This window comes from Callospermophilus lateralis, chromosome 1 (assembly GCF_048772815.1).
Source record: "Callospermophilus lateralis isolate mCalLat2 chromosome 1, mCalLat2.hap1, whole genome shotgun sequence".
Classification (NCBI taxonomy): Eukaryota; Metazoa; Chordata; class Mammalia; order Rodentia; family Sciuridae; genus Callospermophilus; species Callospermophilus lateralis.
In genome coordinates, this window is record NC_135305.1 from 202,521,981 (window position 1) to 202,544,790 (window position 22,810).

Here is a 22,810-nt window from a genome sequence, read left to right on the forward strand (position 1 = left end):
TCTCGAGTAATCACTGTTTTATATTCATATCTACGCTTTTAGCTCCTCCATCTGAGAGAGAACATGAGGTATTTGTCTTTCTGTGTCTGATGTATTTATCTTACATAATGACCTCCAGTTCCATCCATTTTGCTGCAAATGATATATAATTCCATTCCTTTTATGGCAAAGTAATACTCCATTGTGTGTGTGTGTGTGTGTGTGTGTGTGTGTGTGTGTATGTGTATGTATGTGTGTATGTGTATATATGTGTGTGTATATATATATATATATATATATATATATATATATATATATATATATATCTTGTTTTCTTTATCCATTCATCCACTGATGAGGATATAAGAAAAAAGGAAATTCTTCTCCACTGTTGGTGAGAATGTGAACCAGTATAATCATCATGGAGCACAGTATGGAGGGTCCTCAAAAAACTAAAAATAGATCTATCCATATGATCTGGCTATTTGACTTCTGGATATAATCAAAGGAAATGAGATTATTATATCAAAGAGATATCTGCACTCCCGTGTTTATTGTAGCACTATTCACAATAGCTAAGATATGAAATCTTCCTTGTTCTTCTTTATAGTTTTGTCTTAGATATTTAGTTTTTACTGATTTGAGGGGGGAATAAAATGTGTATGCACATGATCAGACATTTTCCTATAATTTGCTTTATTCACTAATATTGGTTTAATGTAGAAACTCAATGTTAAGGTTTGTGAATGGTGGTACTAATAGCCTTTGGCTTATTTACTTTTCCCTTTTGATGGACATTTGTATTTCCATGGTTGCCAATAAGGTCGTGTATTTTTTTCATGTATTTATGGCCTTTTCTGTTTTCTGTGAAATGCCTGTGCATGTCCTTTGGTTATTTTTCTACTGAATTGCTTGACTTTTCTTACTTAATCTTCAGAATTTTTAAGACATTCTGAATATGAATGCTTTGTGAGTGTTATTATAGATTGTTGCTCATATCTTCTTATAGACCGTAGTTTGTCTTTTTTAGTTTCTTCACCTATCTTGATGAAATAAAAGTTCTCAATTTTTATGTCAGTGTAGTGATCACTCTTCTCCTCTATTCTTTGTTCTTTTGTACATTTTGAGAACTCCTTCCCCATCATAAGATCAGAAAGATATTGTTCTATCAAAGTTTTGCAATTTTTCCTTTAACAATTAAGTCTTTAGCACACACAATCAAGCCCAGTCAGTATGTGTGTGTGTGCATATCTTTTTTTTTTTTTTCAAGCCACTCTCTTTCCCTCTAAAGCATTATGATCTTTGAGTTGGCCTGGAGTTTCCCAGCTAGTGAGTCCTGAATGGGCTACAAGTACACCCTTAGTTCAAGGCTACAAGTCAGAGACACCAGGCCTATCCTCCCAGCCCCAGGCAGCCTCCATCATTTCTTTCAGTGAGCTGCCCATATACTTTAACTTCTTGGAGATAATTTGTCTTTCCCTTAGGGAGACAAAGGATCTTATTTGGATAATAATCAAGGTAAGCTGTGATTGTCTGCCCTCCCAGGAAGATGGCCAGGAGCATGGGTTGAAATGCCGGGAATGGCTGGGCTGCAGGACCCATCACCATTGTTGATGGGTGTTTTTAGCCCTGGGAAGAACAAGATCTTGAGTGAGACAGCTCTCTGCAGCTGAGGCAAACTCTGAAGGAGCTGAAAGGTGGGACAATAAGTCTTTGTTTGAAGGGGCATCTCCATGGCCCGTGTGGGGGTTCTTGGATGTTTTCTGAGTATTGCTTATAATGTTTTCCCCAAACACAGGCAAGCAGTTTCCTTGCTCTGATCTCAGCCAGTGATCCTGGATTCACTTAGGTCAGCTTACCTCTGAGCCATTTGTTCACCTCCAAGCATGAGAGGGCATCAGGTTGCTCCTTTAGAAAAGAGAGGATAGTGAAGGACCATGATGGAGACTTCTCCTCGTCCCTACTGTATGAGCTCTGGAATGTTGCTGAATCTCTCTGAGCCTTGACCCTCTCATTTCTGAGATGAGAAAAAAATAGTGAGAGCAATACCTACTCCCATAGAATGAGTTGAAGATTAAACTGTACAATATATATATAAGGGAAAAAGCAAATGCCTGGTATACAGCAAGCACTCAATAAGTGCTAACTACTTATTCATGCGGTTCCATACTCCAGAGCTCCTGGTGGATCCTCTTGGGTACAGTTGTTCTGTCCTGTAGTCATAGAATTTCTGTCTTTAAACCTGAGAGAGCATTCAGCAGAGTAATTCCTCATGATCCTCTATCTATAGGGAAAGTTAGGACTTTCCTAGAGAAAGGGTCCTTGGCCCACCCTGGATGCCAACCGTGACATGGTTATGGAGCCCACAGCACATCCAGAAGTGGATCTTGTCTTCTTTGATCACAGTAGCCTCAGGGATCCATATATATACTCCGGGGACCAGAAGGTCACAAACTGAAGCTTAAATTAAAGAGCTGAAGTTTGGCAAGTGTTATGTTCTCTAGGGCATGTGGCTTCTCCAAGGATAATTTAGGTTTCTGGTTTCTAAGTTGCAAACTTCCCAAGACTCCCCTGCCCTGGCCAGTCTGAAGAGGTTGGTGAATATTTGCTCATCCAGCAGCGATTACCAGGTGTCTAGGCCCTCTGGGGGTCCCTGGTGGGTATCAGTCCTCAGTCCTTGGTTACTGAGTTCATCTGGCACTGTCTAGGCTGGTGATCCTGGTGTTGTTTTCTGTAGCTCTGCCTGCTTTTTTTATTATTATTTTTTTCCTTTGAGAGAGGTTCTCACTAAGTTGCTCAAGGTCTCACTAAGTTCCTGAGGCTAACTTTGAACTTGTGATCCTCCTGCCTCAGCCTCCTGAGCCTCTGGGATTACTGTGCCCAGCAGTGAGGTTACTTTTTTAAGAATTATGACTAGGTTAAGATTCCTTATGTCAGCCAGGAGCGGCGGCACATGCCTGTGATCTTAGCAACTAGGGAGATGGAGGCAAGATGATCCAAGTTTGAAGTCAGCCTCAGCAACTTAGCAAGACCCTGCTTCAAAATAAAATAAAAAGGGCTTAGAGACTGGGGTTATGGCTCAGTGGTAGAGTGCTTGCCTAGCATGTGTAAGGCACTGGATTCCATTCTCTGCACCACATATAAATAAATGAAATAAAGGTCCATTAAAAGCTAAAAAAAAAAAAAAAAGGTGGGGAGGTGGCTGGGGATCTAGCTCAGTAATAAAGTACCTCTGGGTTCAGTCCCCAGTACCAAAAAATTCCTTAACTCTAGAAACATACTAAAGTGTTTTCAGATTAATTGATGTAATGTCTAGAGTTTTCTTTAAAGTCTAGTAAGAATGAAAAAAAAAGAAGAATGTAGATGAAAATAAAATGGCTATTATTCAACTAACTGTTGAAAGTGAGTGATCAGTCTATGGGGACACATTTTACTAGGTTCATAGAAAAGAAAATAAGTAACATGTGCACTGACTGATGACATTCTGCATAGTTTTGTTGTTTGTGTTAGTTTTACTGACATTTTGGAAGGAGAATTTTTAAAAATACTGCTAACTAATCTCATAAGAATTTGCCTGACTCATATGTTAATATTGAGAAACAGATCTCATGTTTGTTGTCTTTATAAATATAACTTTCTAATTACAAAATAACACATTTCATTGCATGAAAATCAATAAATACAGATAAATAAAATGGAAGTAAAATCATCCATAATCCTACCTTTCAGAAAGGAGAAAATGTCTTCTTTTAAAGTATATCTTATATATTAAAATTATACATATATCCATATATATACAGCCTTTATTTATTTATTAATTGTTATGGGAGCTCTTTACCAGCCCCTTTCATGCTGAAGTTCTGAGACCATGCCTTGGTGCCCATCAACCCACAATTGTTTTGCTGTCATTTGTCCATGGTAGGTGGCCAGTGCCCTGGGAGGGGAAGCAGAAGGTTCTGACCTTGACCAAGTCTGGAAAAGCCTGTCCTTGCTTATCTAGCACTGTGGATGAAATCTATGTCTGACATCCAAGTAAAACTCGTAATTAGAGTTCTCAGGATTTAAAAAAAAAAATGTTTTATGGTACAATCACCAAGTTATGGAAACTAGCCTAGGTGCTCATCAACAGATAAATGGATAAAGAAAATGTCATATATATACATAATGGAGTTTTAGTCATTCCTACAGAGTATGGCCTTTGCAGGAAAATGGATGGAACTTGAGACCATTATATTCAGTGAAACAAGCCAGGCTCAGAATGTCAAGGATCCTGTATGTGGAAGCTAGAGAGGAAAAAAAAAGAAAAGAAATGTGGTGAGGGGCATCTCATGAAAATAGAAGGGAGTAGAGTAGAGGTGGTCCAGTGGGAGGGAAGAGGGGAAAGAGAGGGATAGTAGTGGAGTAATTCAAATTATGTCATGTGCATGTAAGAATATGTCACCATGAGTCCCCAACTCTTAACTCTTATGCATAATTATAATACACCAATAAAAAGCATTTTAAAAGGGATGAAACTTAAGAATAAGTATAATTATTATATTTAGAGATAAGCGATAGGAATTAGCATATGTGAAACTCATGTCTACCTACTAGAGGGTAAAAATAAATTTCTGAATTTTTTCACCAAACAATAAGTAAATAAATAAATTCATATCCAGATAAGATGGTTTGTATAGTGGAAACAATCGAGAAAGGATTGGAAGAGAATTCCCAAAGCACCAAGGAAAGTTCTAAAAGGGCAGTATTCTCTCCATTCTCCTTGTCTATCCTGCATTTTTTTCTTTCTTAAACTTGGACTTACTTAAACTCAGACCCTGGCCTGGTAGAACAAACTAAGTTACATTCACACAATGGCAGCCAATGCAGTTACTTAAAAGAATGAGGAACATTTACATGCCAGTATGGAAGGCTCACTAGGAAAAGTTAAATGCAAAAAAGACAAATACAGAAAAATATATATAGTAAGCTACCATTCATCTAAAGGTTACAAAATATGTATATATTTGCTTATGTTAAATAAATATTAGATAAACTTATAAAAAGAAACTACTTATAAGAAAAGGAATTAGATGCCTCTGACTAAATCTAGTTTTGTAGGTTTGATTTTAGAATTATGTAAATATTTTAATAATGATAAAACAAAAATTTTAAAAATCAATTCTTAAAATCAAAAGCAAAATGTAATGAACTAGTCTAAGTTTCTATTAAGTTGTTGGTGTAGCAATACAGAAAGAATATTTTTAAATGATTAAACATAGTCATTTGACTGTATATCCCTAGAGGGATCCCTAAGAACAAAAGGAACTTTTTAAAAATCAGAAACTGATTTTAATAATCTTACAGTTGTTGGGAGTGCTGGCACTGGTATATGGAGACTGTTGATATGTGGATTATGAAATAAAGCAAATGAGTTATGTTGGAGTTTCTTAATGTTTAGCACAGGAAAAAGAAGCTAAAAATGTCAGATTAAAGAGACTAAGTGAAATTTTGTAGTTTTGAATTTGAGTTGGAAGTAGGTTTTTTCTACGTGTGGTTCACAGTTTGCAGTGAACCATAACTCTCAAATTTTTGATACTAAATACCATTTCTTGGCTCAAGGAACCAGGGCTTCTTGCAGAAATGACTGATCCCAGATCTGGGGCAGGAAATGTACAATGTATCAGAAAGCAAAGAAGCTCTCAAAGTCATCTGTCATGTCAAAAGATCTCAGAGGCCAAACTAAAGAGGACCCCACTAACCAAAGATGAGACTGTCAATAAGAATAACCTCTCTCACTCTTCCATCCTCCCTTTACCTGACCCCCTTCCTCTATCCTAGCGATCCCCCTTCTATTTTCATTATGTCCTGTTTTTACCTGTTTTCCTCTCTAGCTTCCACATATAAGAGAAAACATGCATTTTTCCTTTCTTAAACTTGGACTTACTTAAATTCAGACTTTATCTCTGAGTCTGATTTAGTTCAATCAAAATTATGTTCTCCAGTTCAGTCCATTTTCCTGCAAGTGACATAATTCTGTTGACAGACACCTAGGCTGATTCCATAATTTGGGGCTATTATGAATTGTGCTTTAATAAACATGGGTATGCATGTATTTCTAGAGTATGTTGACATTAGTTCTTCTGGATAAATACCAAGCAGTCATAGAGCTGGATCATGTGGTAGTTCTATTTTTAGCTTTTGGAGGAACCTCCATACTGATTTCCATAGTGGCTGTATTGATTTATAGTCCTACCAACAAAGTAAAAGAGTTTCTTTTACCTGCCATCCTCCCCAGCATTTATTGTTATTTGTAATTTTGATGCTTTGCCATTCTAACTGAAGTGAGATGAAATTTCAGTGTAGTTTTAGTTTTCATTCCCTGATGGCTAAAGAAGTGAGCCTTTTTTTCATCTAATTGTTGACCATTTGTAATTTCTTTTGATAAGTGTCTATTCAGCTCATTTGCCCATTTATTGATCAGGTTATTTGCTTTTTAAAAAATTTTGAGTTGTTTGAGTTCTTTATATACTCTGGATATTAAAACTCTGGCCAAAAAATAGCTGGAAAAGATTTTCCATCATTTTTTAATTATATATATATATATATATATATATATATATATATATATATATATATATATATATATTTGTTGATGGACCCTTATTTTATTCATTTATTTATATGCATTGCTGAGAATCAAACCCAGTGCCTCATACATGCTAGGCAAGCTCTCTATCACTGAGCCCCAATTCCAAACCCCTGAGATTTCCCCCCATTCTGGTAGGTTCTCTTTTTACTCTGCTATTTCTTTTGCTATGCCATGTAAAAACATTTATTTATTTATTTTCTTGCTTATTTATTTATTTATACCAGGGATTGAATTCAAGGGCACTGTACTACAGCTATGTCCCCAGCCCTTTTTATTTTTATTTTGAGACAGGATCTTGCTAAGTTGCCCAGGCTGGTCTCAAACTTATGATCCTTCTACCTCCATCTTCCAAATCACTGGGATTTCTATCACCTGCAGAAGCTTTTTAATTTGATGCCGTCCATTTGTTGATTCTTTCCCTGATTTCTTGAGATATAGGGGTCCTATTGAGTTAGTGTGTTTTGAAGTGTTTTCCTTTTTTCTTCTAACACCAAAGACCTGGTTTTATAGTCAGATCTTTGATCCATTTGAGTTTGCTTTTGTACAGGGTGAGAGATAGGGATCTAGTTTCATTCTTCTATATATGGATATCTGATTTTTCCAGCACCACTTGTCAAAAAGGCTGATTTTCTCTATTGTATGTTTTTGGCATCTTTGTCAAGAAATCAGATGGACTGTAGCTGTGTGAGTTTGTTCTCTGTGTCTTCTATTCTGTGCCATTAGTCTGCATTATCTGTCTATATGCAAGCACCAATCTGTCGTTATTATTGCTCTGTAGTATAGTTTGTAATCAGGTATTGTAATGCCTCCAGCAATTGCAAAGTCAACATCATTCTAGATGGGGAAAACTAAAAGTATTTCCTCCAGAATCAGGAATAAGACAATCCACTCTCACCACTCCTATTCAATAAGGTACTTGAAATTTTAGCCAGAGTAATTTAGGAAAGAGAAAGAAATAAAGGGGAAACAAATAAGAAAGAAGAAGTCAAATTACTCCTGTTTGAAAATGATATATCCTATAATAACAGTTCCACCAGAAGACTTTAGAGCTAAAAAACAAATTTAGTAAAGTAGCCAGATACAAAATCAACTTATAAAAATCAATAGCTTTTCTGTATAATGGAATGAATCCACTGAGAAAAACATCAGGAAAATAGTTTCATTCACAATGGCTTCAAAAAGTAACAAAATATCTAAGAATAAATCTGACTAAGGATGTGAAAGACCTCTACAATGAAAATTGTAGGACACTGAAGAAAGAAATTGAAGAAGACAGTAGAAAGGGAAAAGACCTTCATGTTTATGAATAGACAGAATGAATATCTTTAAAATGGCCACATTACCAAAAGCAATTTACAGGTTCAATGCAATTCTCATCCAAATACCAATTCTTCACAGAACTAATAAAAATAATCCAAAATTCATATGGAAATTCATATGATAAAATAAAAGATCCAGAATAGCCAAAGCAATCCTGAACAAAAAGAGCAAGTACAGCTTCTAATGATTACAAGTAAAATAGATAGGAAGGATTGAACCAAAAATGAGATTTAATATCACAACATAGGGAATTTATGAAGATCCTGATTCATGCAAATAAGAGAGACAAAAGCAGACAAAGACGGAGAGAAGGAGGGAGAACAGAGGAAAGAAAAAAAGAGAAAGACAGTATGAGAAGAAGGAATATGGAGGCAAAGTGAATCATAGCTACTATTCACAGTAGCCAACATGTGGAATCAACCTAAATGTTCATTGTTAGAGTAATGGATCATGAAAATGTGTTCTGTATACATAATGGAATACTGTTCTGCTCTAAAAAAAGAATGAAATCCTTTCATTTGCTACAATATGGATGGAGTGAAATAAATCAGGCAAACACTGCATGATCTGACTCCCATGTAGACTCTCAAAAGTTAATCTCATAGAGATTGAGAGTTCGAAGAGGCTGGGGAGAGAAAAGGGAAGGGGAGCTGTGAAGAGATTGCTCAATGTGTTAGTTAATAGGAAGGAGAAGTTGTGGTATTCTATGGCATGGTAAGGTGAATATAGTTAAAAATAACATTCTGTATCTCTCAAGATAGTTGAAGAGAAGATTTTTGAATATACTCACCATAGAGAAATTTGATAAAAGTTTAAGGTGATATATATGCTAATTACCCTGATTTAATCATTGCCCAATGTGTATATATAAATCCAGATATCAAATTATATGTCATAAACATGCACAAATTTTGGCAGGCACAGTGGTGCAGGCCTATAATCTCAGCGACTCAGGAGGCTGAGGCAAGAGGATGGCAAGTTTGAGGTTAGCCTGGGCAACTTAGCAAGAGCCTGCCTCAAAATAAAAAAGGGCAGGGGATGTAGCTCAGGAGGTTCAATCCTCATAACAAGAAAAAATAATAATGAAACAAAAATTTAAAATGGTTTCTAATTTTTACAGGTATAATAATGAAACTCTATGCTTCTTTAAAAGAATTCTTATATTTTAGTGACACATACCAAGGTACTGGAATGAAATGATATGTGAACTTTGCTTTGTGAGGAAATAATAGGAGAGAATACAGATGCAATGAGAATCATTATTCAAGCCAGGCGTTGTGGGGCACACCTGTAATCCCAGCAGCTCTAGTAGCTGAGGCAGGAGGATCTTGGGTTCAAAGTCAACCTCAGCAACTTTTCGAGGCCCTTAAAAAAGAATGGTTGTTCAAACTGGGAGCTTGATGCATGGGCTTCATTACAGCATTCTCTCTTCTTTTATCTATATTTAAAACTTCCATTATGGAAATATTTTCTTGAAAGAAAGCCTACGCTCACTTTTTTTCACCCTTTAGTTTATTCCCTGCAGAGATTGACAGTGGACCCATCACCGTGACCACTTATGACTTAGCATATCTCCCAGGTTTCAAACCAGTAATTTTGAACCCAATAATTTCCAAAGCTGATTTTGTTGTTGTTGTTGTTGTTGTTGTCATTGTTGTTTTAATTGAAAAGCTGTGTCCCTGCTGTTGGTTCTGGGGAATGCTGACCAACACTGATTTTTTTTTTTTGCTTTTCAGGTTCTGGTATCTCCAGCTATGGGAATAACCCCCAAGACGCTCCCAAAGCCTTTGAGGATTGCATGCTAAAAGTCAAGGGGCAGGTCCCAGAGCACCTCCACGGATCCACCCGCATTTACCTAGGAGCCACGGCTGGGATGCGCTTGCTGAGGTAAAGGCTGAGTGTAGCCAAGGAGCTCCCATGACCAAAATAGCCAAGAATGTGTTGAATCTTGCCAAGAACGTATCTCTGTTTCTGGGAACAAACCCAAGAGAAAGAAGCCCATATTCTGCCTTAAATTTAGGCTTTCACGATGGGGAAACATTTAGTCTTTATTTTAATATGCAGAAAGAAACTGTTCTAAAATTGATTCCCTCTACCTTTGTGATTTTACTGAGAACTCTGGAAAAAGAAAGATGACCACATTTATTTTAGAAAACAGAAGTGTTTTGACACCGAGAACAGCCACTAAGATGTGTGATAAGTGGGACCTCTAGCTATGTAGCTTCTTCCCATGCACAAAATGTCCCTGAAATCTGCTTTAAAACCATAGGATGTCTGCCTCTCACATCAGTCAAAGCCCTTTGGACTTGTTATGAAACAAACATCCCATTTCATTTCATAAGTTCATGCTAAATTTGCAGCTATGACTTTTAGCCCCAGAGGCATGGTTTTTGAATGTCTCCTTCTCCTCCCTCCCTACCCTCCCCCCCCATCTTTGATAGAGTATTTCCTTAATCTTGCAATAAAAAGAAACATCAAACATAAATCCATTCACAACAGAGGCTGCTCCAAGTGTTGGAAGCAAGGCTTGATCTTGATCACCAGTAGACAAGACTCATTCAGCTCCAGAGGCACTTTGTCCATGATCCCAGTCATGGAAAATTATGCATGTTTGGGCATGAAGAAAATAGGAACAGACAGAAGTGCTTTAACATGATCATAAAGAGAAATCACAGCACGCTCACAGTTGGATTGGGTCTTCTCCATGAAGTGCCCCTGTTCTTGCTTGTGGCTTGAAGCATTGGTTTTTCTTCTTCCTGAGCCAAGAGTAAGCCAGTGCCCCCGGGTTTTCTTAAACCACTGATGAAGAGGGAAATAATCTCCCAAGTGAGCTTTTTTTTATAGGGAAAATGGCAGCAGATAGGTTCTATAATAGTACAATGTCATGGGTGATATAATAATGCCATGTTGCCTCTCCTCTGTGGGTCAAAATACTGATGGTTTTTAATCCAATGACAGCTGTAATGACCCTCAAATCCCCTCAAAATGAAGCCCTCCCAAAGGGTGAAGCAGGCACAGCTGAAAACTCAACCTTATCCGCTTCCCACCCCCCCGCCTCCTAAGAGATTACTTACACAACCCCCATGCCTTCCCTAGTTTCTCTCTGTCTCTCTCTGTCTCTGTTTCTGTCTCTCTGCCTCTCTCTCTCTCTTTCTCTCTAGTACTGGGGATTGAACCCAGGGATTCTCAACCACTGAGCTACATCCCCAATTTATTTATTTTTTTACTTTTAGACAAAGTCTCACTAAATTGCCCAGGCTGGCCTCAAAAATTTGAGATTTTCCTGCCTCAGCCTCCCAAATAGCTGGGATTACAGGCGTGACCCACCACGCCTGACTGGATGGCTATTTTGATTAGCTGATTGCTAGAGAATGAAACAGGAGCAGGTGAGGTTGGGGAAAACAGATTGTACTTTTATGGAAAACTCTTTTCCTGCTTGGCAGTTTAAGAGGTCACTGCCTTCTCAGTTACCTTGGCAGGCTTCAACTTGCAAAAGAGATTGCCTGTGTATTGCACACATCTGGAAAAATGCCAGCCGGGGGTTGTGGGGGTTTCTCTTATATACCTGAGGGAGACTACTTGACTGTGTCGTCTAGGCACTCAGCCTTTTGTGTTCTGTGCCTCGCATAGGTTGCAAAATGAAACAGCAGCTAATGAAGTCCTTGCAAGCATCCAAAGCTACTTCAAGTCCCAGCCTTTTGATTTTAGGGGTGCTCAAATCATTTCTGGGCAAGAGGAAGGGGTATATGGATGGATTACAGCCAACTATATAATGGGAAATTTCCTGGAGGTGTGTGGAAACAAATGCATGGTTTTTAATCTTGCTGTTTATCTTGTCTCTTGAGGGAGATAGTTTAAGCAGAAATACCCACCAATGGAGCATTCCTGCCATGTATGCACTAGGGAAACACAGTTGCTCAAAAAAAGCATTTACATAGAGCTGGGTGGGAGGGACCATGGATCATAAATAGGACCAAATGCATGGAGGAGGGAAAATATTGTCACTTTGCTAGCTTGTTAGAAATTGGGGAGAGGGATCTAAATTTAATCCTGCTACTGCACATGGACCTTTTGAAAGCTCCACAGCCATCTGGAATTTGCAGCACCCTCAGTCAGTCTGCTTCCCTGAATCCCCAGAGAGAGAGGGAGTCCTCACTCTGTGTTCCCAGGCCTCTTTACAGTCCGGTTCTTACACTTCCTGCTCCTTGGGTGCAAAGGAATGTTATATATGATGCAGAGGATCCAGAATGAGGGCACTCAGATCCTATCCTATCCAAGTCCCATTTTGTCCCCCCTTGAATGTATTTTTAAACTTTTTAAATTGATTGCTGTGGTTAATATTTGGGAAATTTCACATGAAAATCTACACATTGATATCCTTACACCTGCCACTGGAGGAAATGGTCACCATGGACTCCCCTTCCTGCATGGTAACAGAGCGCAGCTTGGGGACTCACTAGCTTGTCACAATCCCCACCAGTCCCCATGCCAAACACCTAATCTGTTTCACTCATTTATGACTCATCTGGTTATCTGCCAAGCTCCTGGAACCATTTGAATTCACCACCCCTGAAATAAAAGGAGAGAAGTGGTCCTGAATGTTCCCTTCTTAGCAAGAGGAGTTGGGTCTTGGGCGGAGATCCCTGGGCAAGAGATGGTGCCTTTGGCCTTTCTTCTCACTTCCTTTTCCCACTGTGCAGAAGAACTTGTGGCACATGTGGGTGCATCCACATGGAGTGGAAACCACAGGCGCCCTGGATTTGGGCGGTGCCTCCACCCAGATATCCTTCGTGGCAGAAGAGAAGATGGGGCTGAACATCAGTGACATCGTGCAGGTGTCCCTGTATGGCTACACATACACGCTGTACACACACAGCTTCCAGTGCTACGGCCGGAATGAAGCTGAGAAGAGGTTTCTGGCGATGCTTCTGCAGGTACCTGAGCTGGGGGATGGCAGGTATTTCCTTGAGAGTTGAGCCCAGGGGAGTGTGCCCTGATTTCTAGTACCTGCCCTTCTCACTTCAGTTGGAAGGTGATTGGAAATAACAGCATCTTCTAATTGGCTCTTCTGTGTCTAAATTCTCACTTTGTTTTTTGACCACTTTCCAGTGAATTTGAGTAAGAAGTCCAGGGAAGATCCAGAGTTCCAGATGCTTTATAAATGATTCAAGACCTGGGATCCCTTTATGGACACAAACTATTTTAAGCCAGTAGCTAAATCAGCCTGAGAATTTTGAGACTCCCCTGGGTGCAGACAAAATAATATTAGTGGTCACAAGAGAAATACTTGCTAGAAAGAGAGGAAGCAGAGCTTGTGCAGGCTCAGTCTTCTTTCAGATGGGTCTATATTAGGCATCTGGATATCCCTTAATAGGTGGGAGTGTAGAGCAACCAAATTCCATCATGTTGGTCTTGTTCTTCATATGGTGAGGACCCGGGGCACAGAAGGCTACTTGGGATATCAACTGGAAGGCTGCCACTAATATAAACCCAACATCAGTGCACTTTGTTTCTTTTGAACTTCAGAATCATTTTAAGTAGTCACAAAAAGAAAATATTCATTGAGATTATGATGGCAGTTGTTTTGGCAATTATATTTGGTAAAATTATATTTAAAATATATCGGTTTGGGCTGGGGTTGTGGTTCAGTGGTAAAGTGCTTGCCTAGCATCGTGAGGCACTGGGTTCAATCCTCAGCACCACATAAAAATAAAATAAAGGTATTGTGTCCTCCTACAACTAATATACATATATATATATATATATATATATATATATATATATACACACACACACACACATACATACATATATATATATTTAAAAATTTAAAAGATATATTTGTTTGGTAAAAATTATTAATGATATTAAGAATTTATATCCAGAATTATTAATATCTTTTCATTTATTTAGTTCTTGGTTTATACCCTTCAATAAGATTTTTCATGCATGTATGTGGTATTGGGGATTCAACCCAAGCATGCTCTCCCACTGAGCAATTCCCCAAACCCCTTTTTCTTTTTCTTCCTTTTTTTATAAGTCTTTTTTATACCGCTGTTTTTATTTATTTATTTTTATGTGGTGCTGAGGATTGAACCCAGGGCCTCCCACACACTAGGCGAGCACTCTACTGCTGAGCCACAACCCCAGGCCCATCTTTTTTTTCTTTATTTTTTTTAAGATAGGATCTTGGTATGTTGCTAAGGTTAGCCTCAAACTTGTGATCTTGCCTCAGCCTCCTAATTGCAGTAATCAGCTGGGATTACAGGTGTGCGCCACTGTACCCAGCCTTCAGTAAAATTCATAGTTTTCATCATTTCTGTGCCTTTGTTGTTAAATGTAGTTTGTGTGTTTATTTTTAAAATTTTTTACTTGCAATTAACACATTTTAATTCTACAAATTAATGAGATTCACTGTGATATCTCTATACATGCATTTATTATGCATCCACCTCTTCTAGTTTTTATCAGTTTTTTTCATATTTTTATAGTCTCTCTTTTTTTTTTTTCCAATTTCAACTGGATTTACATTAAGAACAAATTATGGTGTGGTTTTCTAGTGGAGCTTTTCTCTCAAACCCATTGATTGACCATGGCAGCATCCTCAAACACTAGGAATGGTGAAGACTGTTGATTTTTGAGCGCCTAAATTGTCACATTGGCTGATCGAACTTAATGCCATAACAAATAATTCAAGAAGAAAAGATAAATAATAACTAGTATTTACTGAGCTTCTTAGCACCTGGCTTTTGATGATGCTGGCTTTGAACTCCCTATCCTGTCTCAGCCTCCTGAGTCACTGGGATTACAGGCGTGACCTACCATGCCCAGCCCAGTTCTGCCTTGGTTTTTATATAAAACAGATCACAAGCCATATATGCCAAGCCATAAATGATTTATACTATTTCAATCATTTAAAAACTATAAGTCAGATTCTGAAGTTGATACTAAACACCAAGTTGACTGACATGATTTTTTTCTCTTTCAACAAATATTTCAGCCTTAAGGTGACCCAGGTGTACTAGAATCCAAATTGGCTTCAATAATTTGTGAAAAATCACAGTTTTTTTCACACCATTGGAGCAAAAAGGGATCTTATTACCTTCTTTGTAGACATGTGAAGATCTTTCTGGAAAACACTCATGTGAGTGAGATTGGATGAGTGTTGAACTATAGAATTCTATACAGAATCCTGTTACTGACCTTTGTTAGACAATTGCATTATTTTGTTGTGTACCTCAATTTCCCCATCAGTAAAATGCAAGGTTGGGCTGAATGTTGTAAGTTAGATTTTACTGTAGGAAAAGTACTACACCTTAATGGCTCTGAAATTGAATAGAGCTCAAATTCAATTCCTTATAAAAGGGAGTCCAGAAATAGAACCAAACCCAGTTAGGAATTTGTCATAAGATAAAAGAACACTTTACACCCACAGATAAGTTTGGATAGCCATCTAGAAAAGGTAAAACCAGGTCCCTGACTCAGTGTGTATTTTTTGTTGGTTTGTTTGGTTTTTGTTTTTCTTTTTTTGGATGGGGTTGTTTTTGTTTGTTTCTTTGTTTGTTTTGGTACTGAGGATTGAACTCAGGGACACTGGACCACTAAGCCCACTCTCTCAGCCCTGTTTTGTATTTTAGAGACAGGTCTCACTGAGTTGCTTAGCACCTGGCTTTTGCTGATGCTGGCTTTGAACTCACTATCCTCCTGCCTCAGCCTCCTGAATCACTGGGATTACAGGCGTGTGCTACCCACACCCAGCCCAGTCCTGCCTTGGTTTTTATATAAAACAGATCACAAATGGATCAAAGATTTATGTGGAACAAGGAGATGTGTGTGGGTGTGTGTTGGCAGAATGATTGGAAACCAGTCCCATGTTCATCTAGAGGGTGTCCCTAGCAGTTACTAAAAAGAGGCCATCTACACATACAGTGAATGGAAAGATCCCAAAGATACATATTTTAAATAAGAAAAGCAAAGAGACGTGTCTTCAAGGTGTTATCATTTGTGTTTTTTTTAAAGGAAAGAAAACAAAATATATTTGCATATGCACATAAGATCTCTGGAAGATTACACACAAAATTGGCCATAGTAGCTGCTTTCAGAGAGGGCTCTAGTGGCTGGAAGCAGGTGGCAGGGAGCCTTCATTCTCATAATATGCTTATTTGTACCTTTTAGATTATTTGACTAGGTAGAGATTCTCTTCAAAAATGAAAAATTAAAGATAACCTGTTTTCACACCAAAATGGAGTTTCCTGCTTCATGGGGCTATCATAAGGGCTAGATCAGATAGAGAGAGAGCCCAGCGTCGTGCCTGGTTCAGGATAACTTCACACGCACCTTTCCCATCCCTTCAGGGCTTTCTTAAAAAGCTGGGATACAGAACACCCAGATACAGAATGGTATTTTTTCCCATTTTCTGTCTTGACATTGGAGAGTAGTAATAGTGAGGATTTGCCAAAAGGAATGACTTCGTCCTCCACCTAACACCTCACTCTTCTCGTACCCACAGAATTCTCCCACTGAAACCAACCTCACCAACCCCTGCTACCCTCGGAATTATAGCACCACCTTCACTGTGGACCACGTATTTGACAGCCTGTGCACTGAGAAGCAGAGGCCAACAAGTTACGACCCCAATAGCCTCATCACTTTTGAAGGAACTGGGAACCCATCACTGTGTAGGGAGAAGGTGGCTTCCATATTTGACTTCAAAGCTTGCCATGATCAAGAAGGCTGTTCCTTTGATGGGACTTATCAGCCAAAGGTTCAAGGGCCATTTGTGGTAAGAGCAAAACCCCCTGAAAGATCTCTGTCTGTGCCTGTAGAATATGTCTCTCTCCCCTTTCCATTTCTGGTACCCCTTTCTTCTTCTCCACCCTGAAGCCTCCATGTCATATCCCATTCTGGGAATTTCCTCTCTACTTCTTGCAGGCATTTGCAGGATTCTACTATACAGCCAGTGCTTTAAATCTTTCTGGGAGTTTTTCCCTGGACTCCTTCAACTCAAGTACATGGAATTTCTGCTCCCAGGATTGGAGTGAGGTCAGTATTTAAAAGAAAGGAACAGCCAGGTATGATGATGCATACCTATAATTCCAACAGCTTGGGAGGCTGAGGCAGGAGGATCACAAGTTCAAAGCCAGCCTTAGCAACTTAGCAAGACCCTATCCCAAAATTAAAAATAAAAGGGGCTCTAGCTCAGTGGTAAGGCACCCCTGGGTTCAATCCCTGGTACCAAAAGAAAAGAAAAAAAAAAGAAGGAACAATGTCAGTACAAGAAATATAGCAACAGAGCATATTCCCTTTGCGTGTATATGTGTGTTTATCCTGAATTTAGCCTTTGTGCTCTTCTAAGTCCACGTCTATAAAATCTGGGTAATGAGGGAACCTACTTCACACCCATGTCATGGATTAATTTTTTAACCACATGCATAATGATTAGGACAGTGTTCAGCGCATAATAAGCACTCAGGGGACTTAGGGATTATTATTATGTGACCTTGTGTAGGTTTTGTTTAATCACCATATTATATAATCTCATCATTATTTAATATAGCCATTTTTATTACAGAATTCTGGGTGATAAGGTTTTTTAAAATATGACTGTTAACCTTAGGTGTTCTAAATGTGCATTGTAAAGTATACCTGCCCACTCCTCTCTCAGATGTCTTAAACCTCCTTTTCAGCTCCCATTCCTGCTCCCCAAATTTGATGAGGTGTATGCCCGCTCCTACTGCTTCTCAGCCCACTACATCTACCACTTGCTTATAAATGGATACAAATTCACAGAGGAGACTTGGCCCCGAATACGTTTTGAAAAAGAAGTAAGTCAAGACATAAGATTGTTTTCTCTTCTTCCTCCCCAAAGAGAGGTTTGTAGCATTTGTGAAAGAAATGTAGACAGTAAAAGGATATTAGAGATTTAAATTTGCTGAGTACAAGCTGATCAGACTGATCACTCCTGACCTTCCTGGGAGAAGACACAATGGAGACCAGAGTTGCTTACAGGAGACTGTTCCAGTTGAGGAAAGGGCTAGAAGGCAAGGGCCAAGGTCTCACTATCTTTATATACATGGCTTTCAGTGCCAGGGCTAGATCCTGGTAGTTGCTTGGGAAATGTTTGTTGAGTGACAACTAAATATGTTAAAGATCTGAGCCTTTCCATCCTGAAAAGAAGTTCTAAATATATCTTGATTTTCAAGAGGATAATAACTAATTGTTCTTCATTTTACACAGATGTCAGATTAAGATCCAGGCTTCAGGGCTGGGGATATAGCTCAGTTGGTAGAGTGCTTGCCTAGGATGCACAAGACCCTGGGTTCAATCCCCAGCCCCACAAAAAAAAAAAAAAAAAAAAAAAAAAAAAAAAAAAGATCCAGGCTTCAGAGCATGCGGGATTTACACTAGCACATTAGCATGAAGTAAGAAGTTTCTCTTTAAATGAGCCTAAGGTATTTAACTGCCAAACACTTTAGGGATGGAGAAGATTTTGGCTCACTGTTATTCATAGATGGACAGATAGACAGGAATGAGTATCAAGTGAACAAAATGTTTAAAAACTGTAATGGCAGCTGTCACGGGCACACCTTATTCTCAGGCAGGACTCAATCTTGGGATACATTTAGTCATCATTCCCCAATTCTGAAGGACTTTCTCATTTCAGGAAGGCTGATGTGAAGCCATAGTCAGTCTGTTCAATATCAGCTTTGGCAATAATTAGATTAAACTAATCAATATCCTGCATTAGGCCTGTGACTGTCTATTTTCACATAAGTAAAATTGAGTCATCTATAAAAAATACAGGGATGTCTGGAATCAAGTACTGTTTGTGGCATGTACTCTTTAAGCTTTGCTTCCAAACAAATCTAATTACCAACAGGAAAGTACATTAAAAGAGTGGAGAATGGCTTTCTATTGAATATCAATTTGAATTGAGAAAACATTCTAGGTTTAAAATTCTTTCTCGTTAAGAATTGTTCGAGCACCCAAGCTAGTGTTTAAACATGAGGGTATAAAAAGACTTTGGAAAATTTGTCACACAAGGACTTAAATTAAAAACATTTTTTGGAAACAGCAACTAACTAAGAAGAGAAATAAACCCAGGAGATGTTAGAAAAATACTGAAAGTAAAAACAAATGACATTTAAAAAATAAAACTAACACTGAAGTGAAAGAGAAAAGCCCATCCATATAACCCAAGTACAGAAAATCTCTAACCCGATAGAGGAATGGTAGCAGGTGACATAAACAGGGACATAAGAACAGCCTAAAATTCTTGTTGTGTCAAAACATACACATATTATTTTAAGGCAAGAAAAGAGGGAAAAAATAGTATGGGAAAATAGCATTAGTAGGAATCACTAAAGTAAGATATTGTAAAGAAGTTCAAATAATATCAATATATCATCAGTGGTCTAAACCTACCAATTGAAAGACAGACATTGTCAGGTTAGATTTTTAAAAATCAGTAGATGATTTATAAGAGAAACAGTTATACTTTAAGCATAAGCATATGGAAGAATTTAGAGTTTAAATTTTGTTTTCAATCATCCAGCAAATGCTGCCCAAAAGAAAGTTGATATTGTTATTCAATATATGACAAAATGCTCTATAAGACAAAGAACATCATTTCAGATGGGGTTACCCCCAATGAAAAATAACTCCATTCACTTTGAATGGTGCAAATTCATTGTCTTCTTGCTTTAGTCACCCCTGGGCAATAGGAATGCTTTCACTATTATTAACTGTCCCTTTTTATAGGCTATTAGAATTCATTCTTCCGACTGTTTTCTCTGCAGTACTGAAGGTGGGACTCCCAATTCTTTATAGTCTGAACATGGGTGAGCCCTTTGACCTCCTTAGGCCACATTTCTCTGTGTGGGCCTTGCAGAGTATATAGTGGCATGCCCTGGTATAGGATCCCAGCCTTATGACTTCCCTGAGAACTGAGTCATCTCTTCTACTTCACAGGTCGGGAACAGCAGCATCGGCTGGTCCCTAGGTTACATGCTCAGCCTGACCAACCAGATCCCAGCAGGGAGCCCCCTGATCCGCCTGCCCATACAGCCGACTGTCTTTGTGGGCATTCTTGCCTTCTTCACAGCCACAGCCCTGCTGTGCCTCGCATTTCTTTTGTACCTATGTTCAATGTCCAGGACAAAGAGGCGCTCTGAGCGTGTCTTTGACCATGCAGTGGATTCTGAGTGAGCCTTCAAAGCAGTTCCTGGAGCCCCAGGGTTCCCTAGAACCAGCCTGGGGAGCCCCATGCAGTGCAAGTGAAGTGGCCACCTTCAGGAAATACGACTAAAGTCAAACACCTAGGTCACGTGCTGCTTGGATACCGACTTCTGCCAAAATGCCTCTTGGGGAATCCCTCAAAAATTCTGTGCACATTGCTCCTCCAAGCACCCTTCCATCCATTTGTTGATCTATTGGGAAACAGAGGAGAGACAGGCCATCCCCCAGAGGAAGAGGAATTTGAGAATATAACAGTTTTATATGGAAGAATTGACCTCAGGGCTCAGTTTCCATTTTCCCTCCTTCAGTGTTCCTTGTGGCAAGACACCCATTAAGCATTTAATCCAGTCATATATCTTACCTTGTGACTTTCTCCCATTGGCCCTTAACCAAGACTTTCTTTTAGCAACCTCATAAGCATCGAAATCCTTCATATTGGTAGAATATAGTATCTGGGAGAGAAGACTCCCCAGAAAAGTGGCCATAGCCAGGCTTCTGTCGTGCAGGTAGAGCACAGAGCACAGAAGATACACAGAAGTGTCCCAAAACATTGCAGCCATTCCCAAAATGGAGCTCCCGGTGGGGGCTCTGGTTCCTAGGTTGCAACCTGTGTGAGTATCCTCCTGCACATCTCACTGTCATTGCTCTGCCCTCTTTTAGAACTCATTTACACTTAGTGAGGGTATTGCATTCCAGAACTTACTGCCTTCACTAGGCTTTTGCTTCAGCCTGCCTTTCCATTATTAGCACGTTCTCTGTATTTCGCCCACCATTCCCATAGGCATCTTTGATAACCACGGCAGGCATCCTGTTCTATGATTTGCTCCTCAGTTCTTTCCTAGGTCTTAGGCCTCTCTGCCAAGTAGCCATAAGACTCAACTTGGGGAAAGAAACAAAAGCTGCAGGAGTATTTGCCTCCAACGTGAGATAAGAAGAACTTCAGCAAGTGTAGTAGCTACAAACTAAAAGTCAACACTATTTCAGATTGTCATTTGTTAGATGAAAAATGGAATAAAGGACTCTTATTTTGACTTTCAATGTGTGCATTTGTTAACTTGAGTATGATGCTCTTTCTTTTAAGGACTCAGGTAGTATTTGTGAGAATTTTTTAAAATTAAGAAATGGAGGGAATTTTTTAAAAAATCATGTGTTAATATCACCCTTATTCCACAGTGTTCAAAGTGCTTTCATTATGATGAAACTCTGACTCCAGTTGAGTCATACATTTCCGTATGTTAATTTGACATTCACAACTTGCCACAAGGATGGCCTCCCAAACCACCTTTGCTCCCATGTCCTTCCCTTCATAGACTGTGGGTTATCCTTCCACACACTCAAATAATGCATATTTCTCAATGTCTAGTTCCAATCCTGTCTTCCATATAACTTTCCGTGCACACACACATGTGCGTGTACAAACACACACACACACACACACACACACACACACATATGCATACACACAATGATATAGATCCTGGACCATTTCTCAAAGCTAGCAACAGAAATTATTATTTATTTTTCTGTGTGTATATATATGGATTTTTTTCCAAAATAGACAATATGATACTAAGGACAAAGCTTGTCATCTGTCACTCACTCATTTATTCAACAGACATCTACAAAACACTTACGGTGGGCCTAACACTTTGCCAAGTATGGGTTTGGATGTGAATAAGTGCTATGAATGTAGAATTTACTCTTATTTGTTGATTGGAGTTTTCATAAATGACTGAGGGGTGGGAAATAAAATATAGAGATATCAAATGAACATAGCATCCAAATCACTAAGAGTTAGCAAGAAAAAGAAAAACTTGTCTTTGCAAGACAGAGTCAAGACTGAAGCATGAAGGTCAGTTCTAGCCAATATTTTTAATCTATTTGGGAACTTGGAATATGCTAATGAAGTATTTCTGGCTTCTTGACACATCAGAGAATTCTTATCAGAGGCACCATGGTCATATCTACAGTCTGAGTAAGATATTAGTTACCATGGTGAGCAGAATTCTAAAATAGTCTCCCAGCACCTTTGCCCTCTCTAGCACCTCATACGTAAATGTGCTTCTCCTGTGATTACATGATTAGGTGGTTACATTGCAAAAGGGCTTTGCAAATGTGATTATAATCAGTTGATCTTAAAATGGAAAGTTGATCCACGTAGGCCTCATTTTATCACATGAGCTCTTCGAAGGCAGAGGATTTTCTTCAAAAGAAGTCAGATTCAAAAGCATAAGAGGGATTCCACATGTTGTTGTCTGCTTGAGCTGGAGGGGACCATATGAAAGGCTTGAGCACAACCTCTAGAAACCAAGGGCAATCCCTGCCTGACAGCCAGCGAGAATACAGGAACTGCTGTCCCACAGCTGTAAGAACCAACAACCTGCCAACAACCTGGATGAAGCCAAGTCTAATCCAAGTGATATCTTGATCTCAGCCTTGCATGCTTTTAGCAGATAGCCCAGTTGAGCTCACCCCAATTTCTAACCTATAGAACTGAGCACTAAAAAGTGGGTATTGTTCTAAGTTACTGAGGTTGTGACAATTCATTATCTAGTCATGGAAAATGAACACGACTATGGAACCCCAAGCCCCAAGGCTCCAACCAGAGCAAGTGCTTACATCTGAAATATGTGGTGAAGATAAAGG

At 38.9% G+C, this 22,810-nt stretch overlaps 1 protein-coding gene across 1 annotated transcript in view; it reads left to right on the forward strand.

Moving 5' to 3' along the window:
- Positions 1-20,134, forward strand: part of Entpd3 (ectonucleoside triphosphate diphosphohydrolase 3) — a 32,565-nt gene extending 12,431 nt beyond the window's left edge. Inside the window, exons 5-11 of the mRNA XM_076869290.1 lie at positions 9,664-9,814; positions 11,558-11,717; positions 12,628-12,861; positions 16,437-16,709; positions 16,859-16,969; positions 17,614-17,751; positions 19,898-20,134. Of these exons, the coding sequence (XP_076725405.1) occupies positions 9,664-9,814; positions 11,558-11,717; positions 12,628-12,861; positions 16,437-16,709; positions 16,859-16,969; positions 17,614-17,751; positions 19,898-20,134 (1,304 nt within the window). The remainder of the gene's footprint in view (positions 1-9,663; positions 9,815-11,557; positions 11,718-12,627; positions 12,862-16,436; positions 16,710-16,858; positions 16,970-17,613; positions 17,752-19,897) is intronic.
- The last annotated feature ends 2,676 nt before the right edge of the window (positions 20,135-22,810 follow it).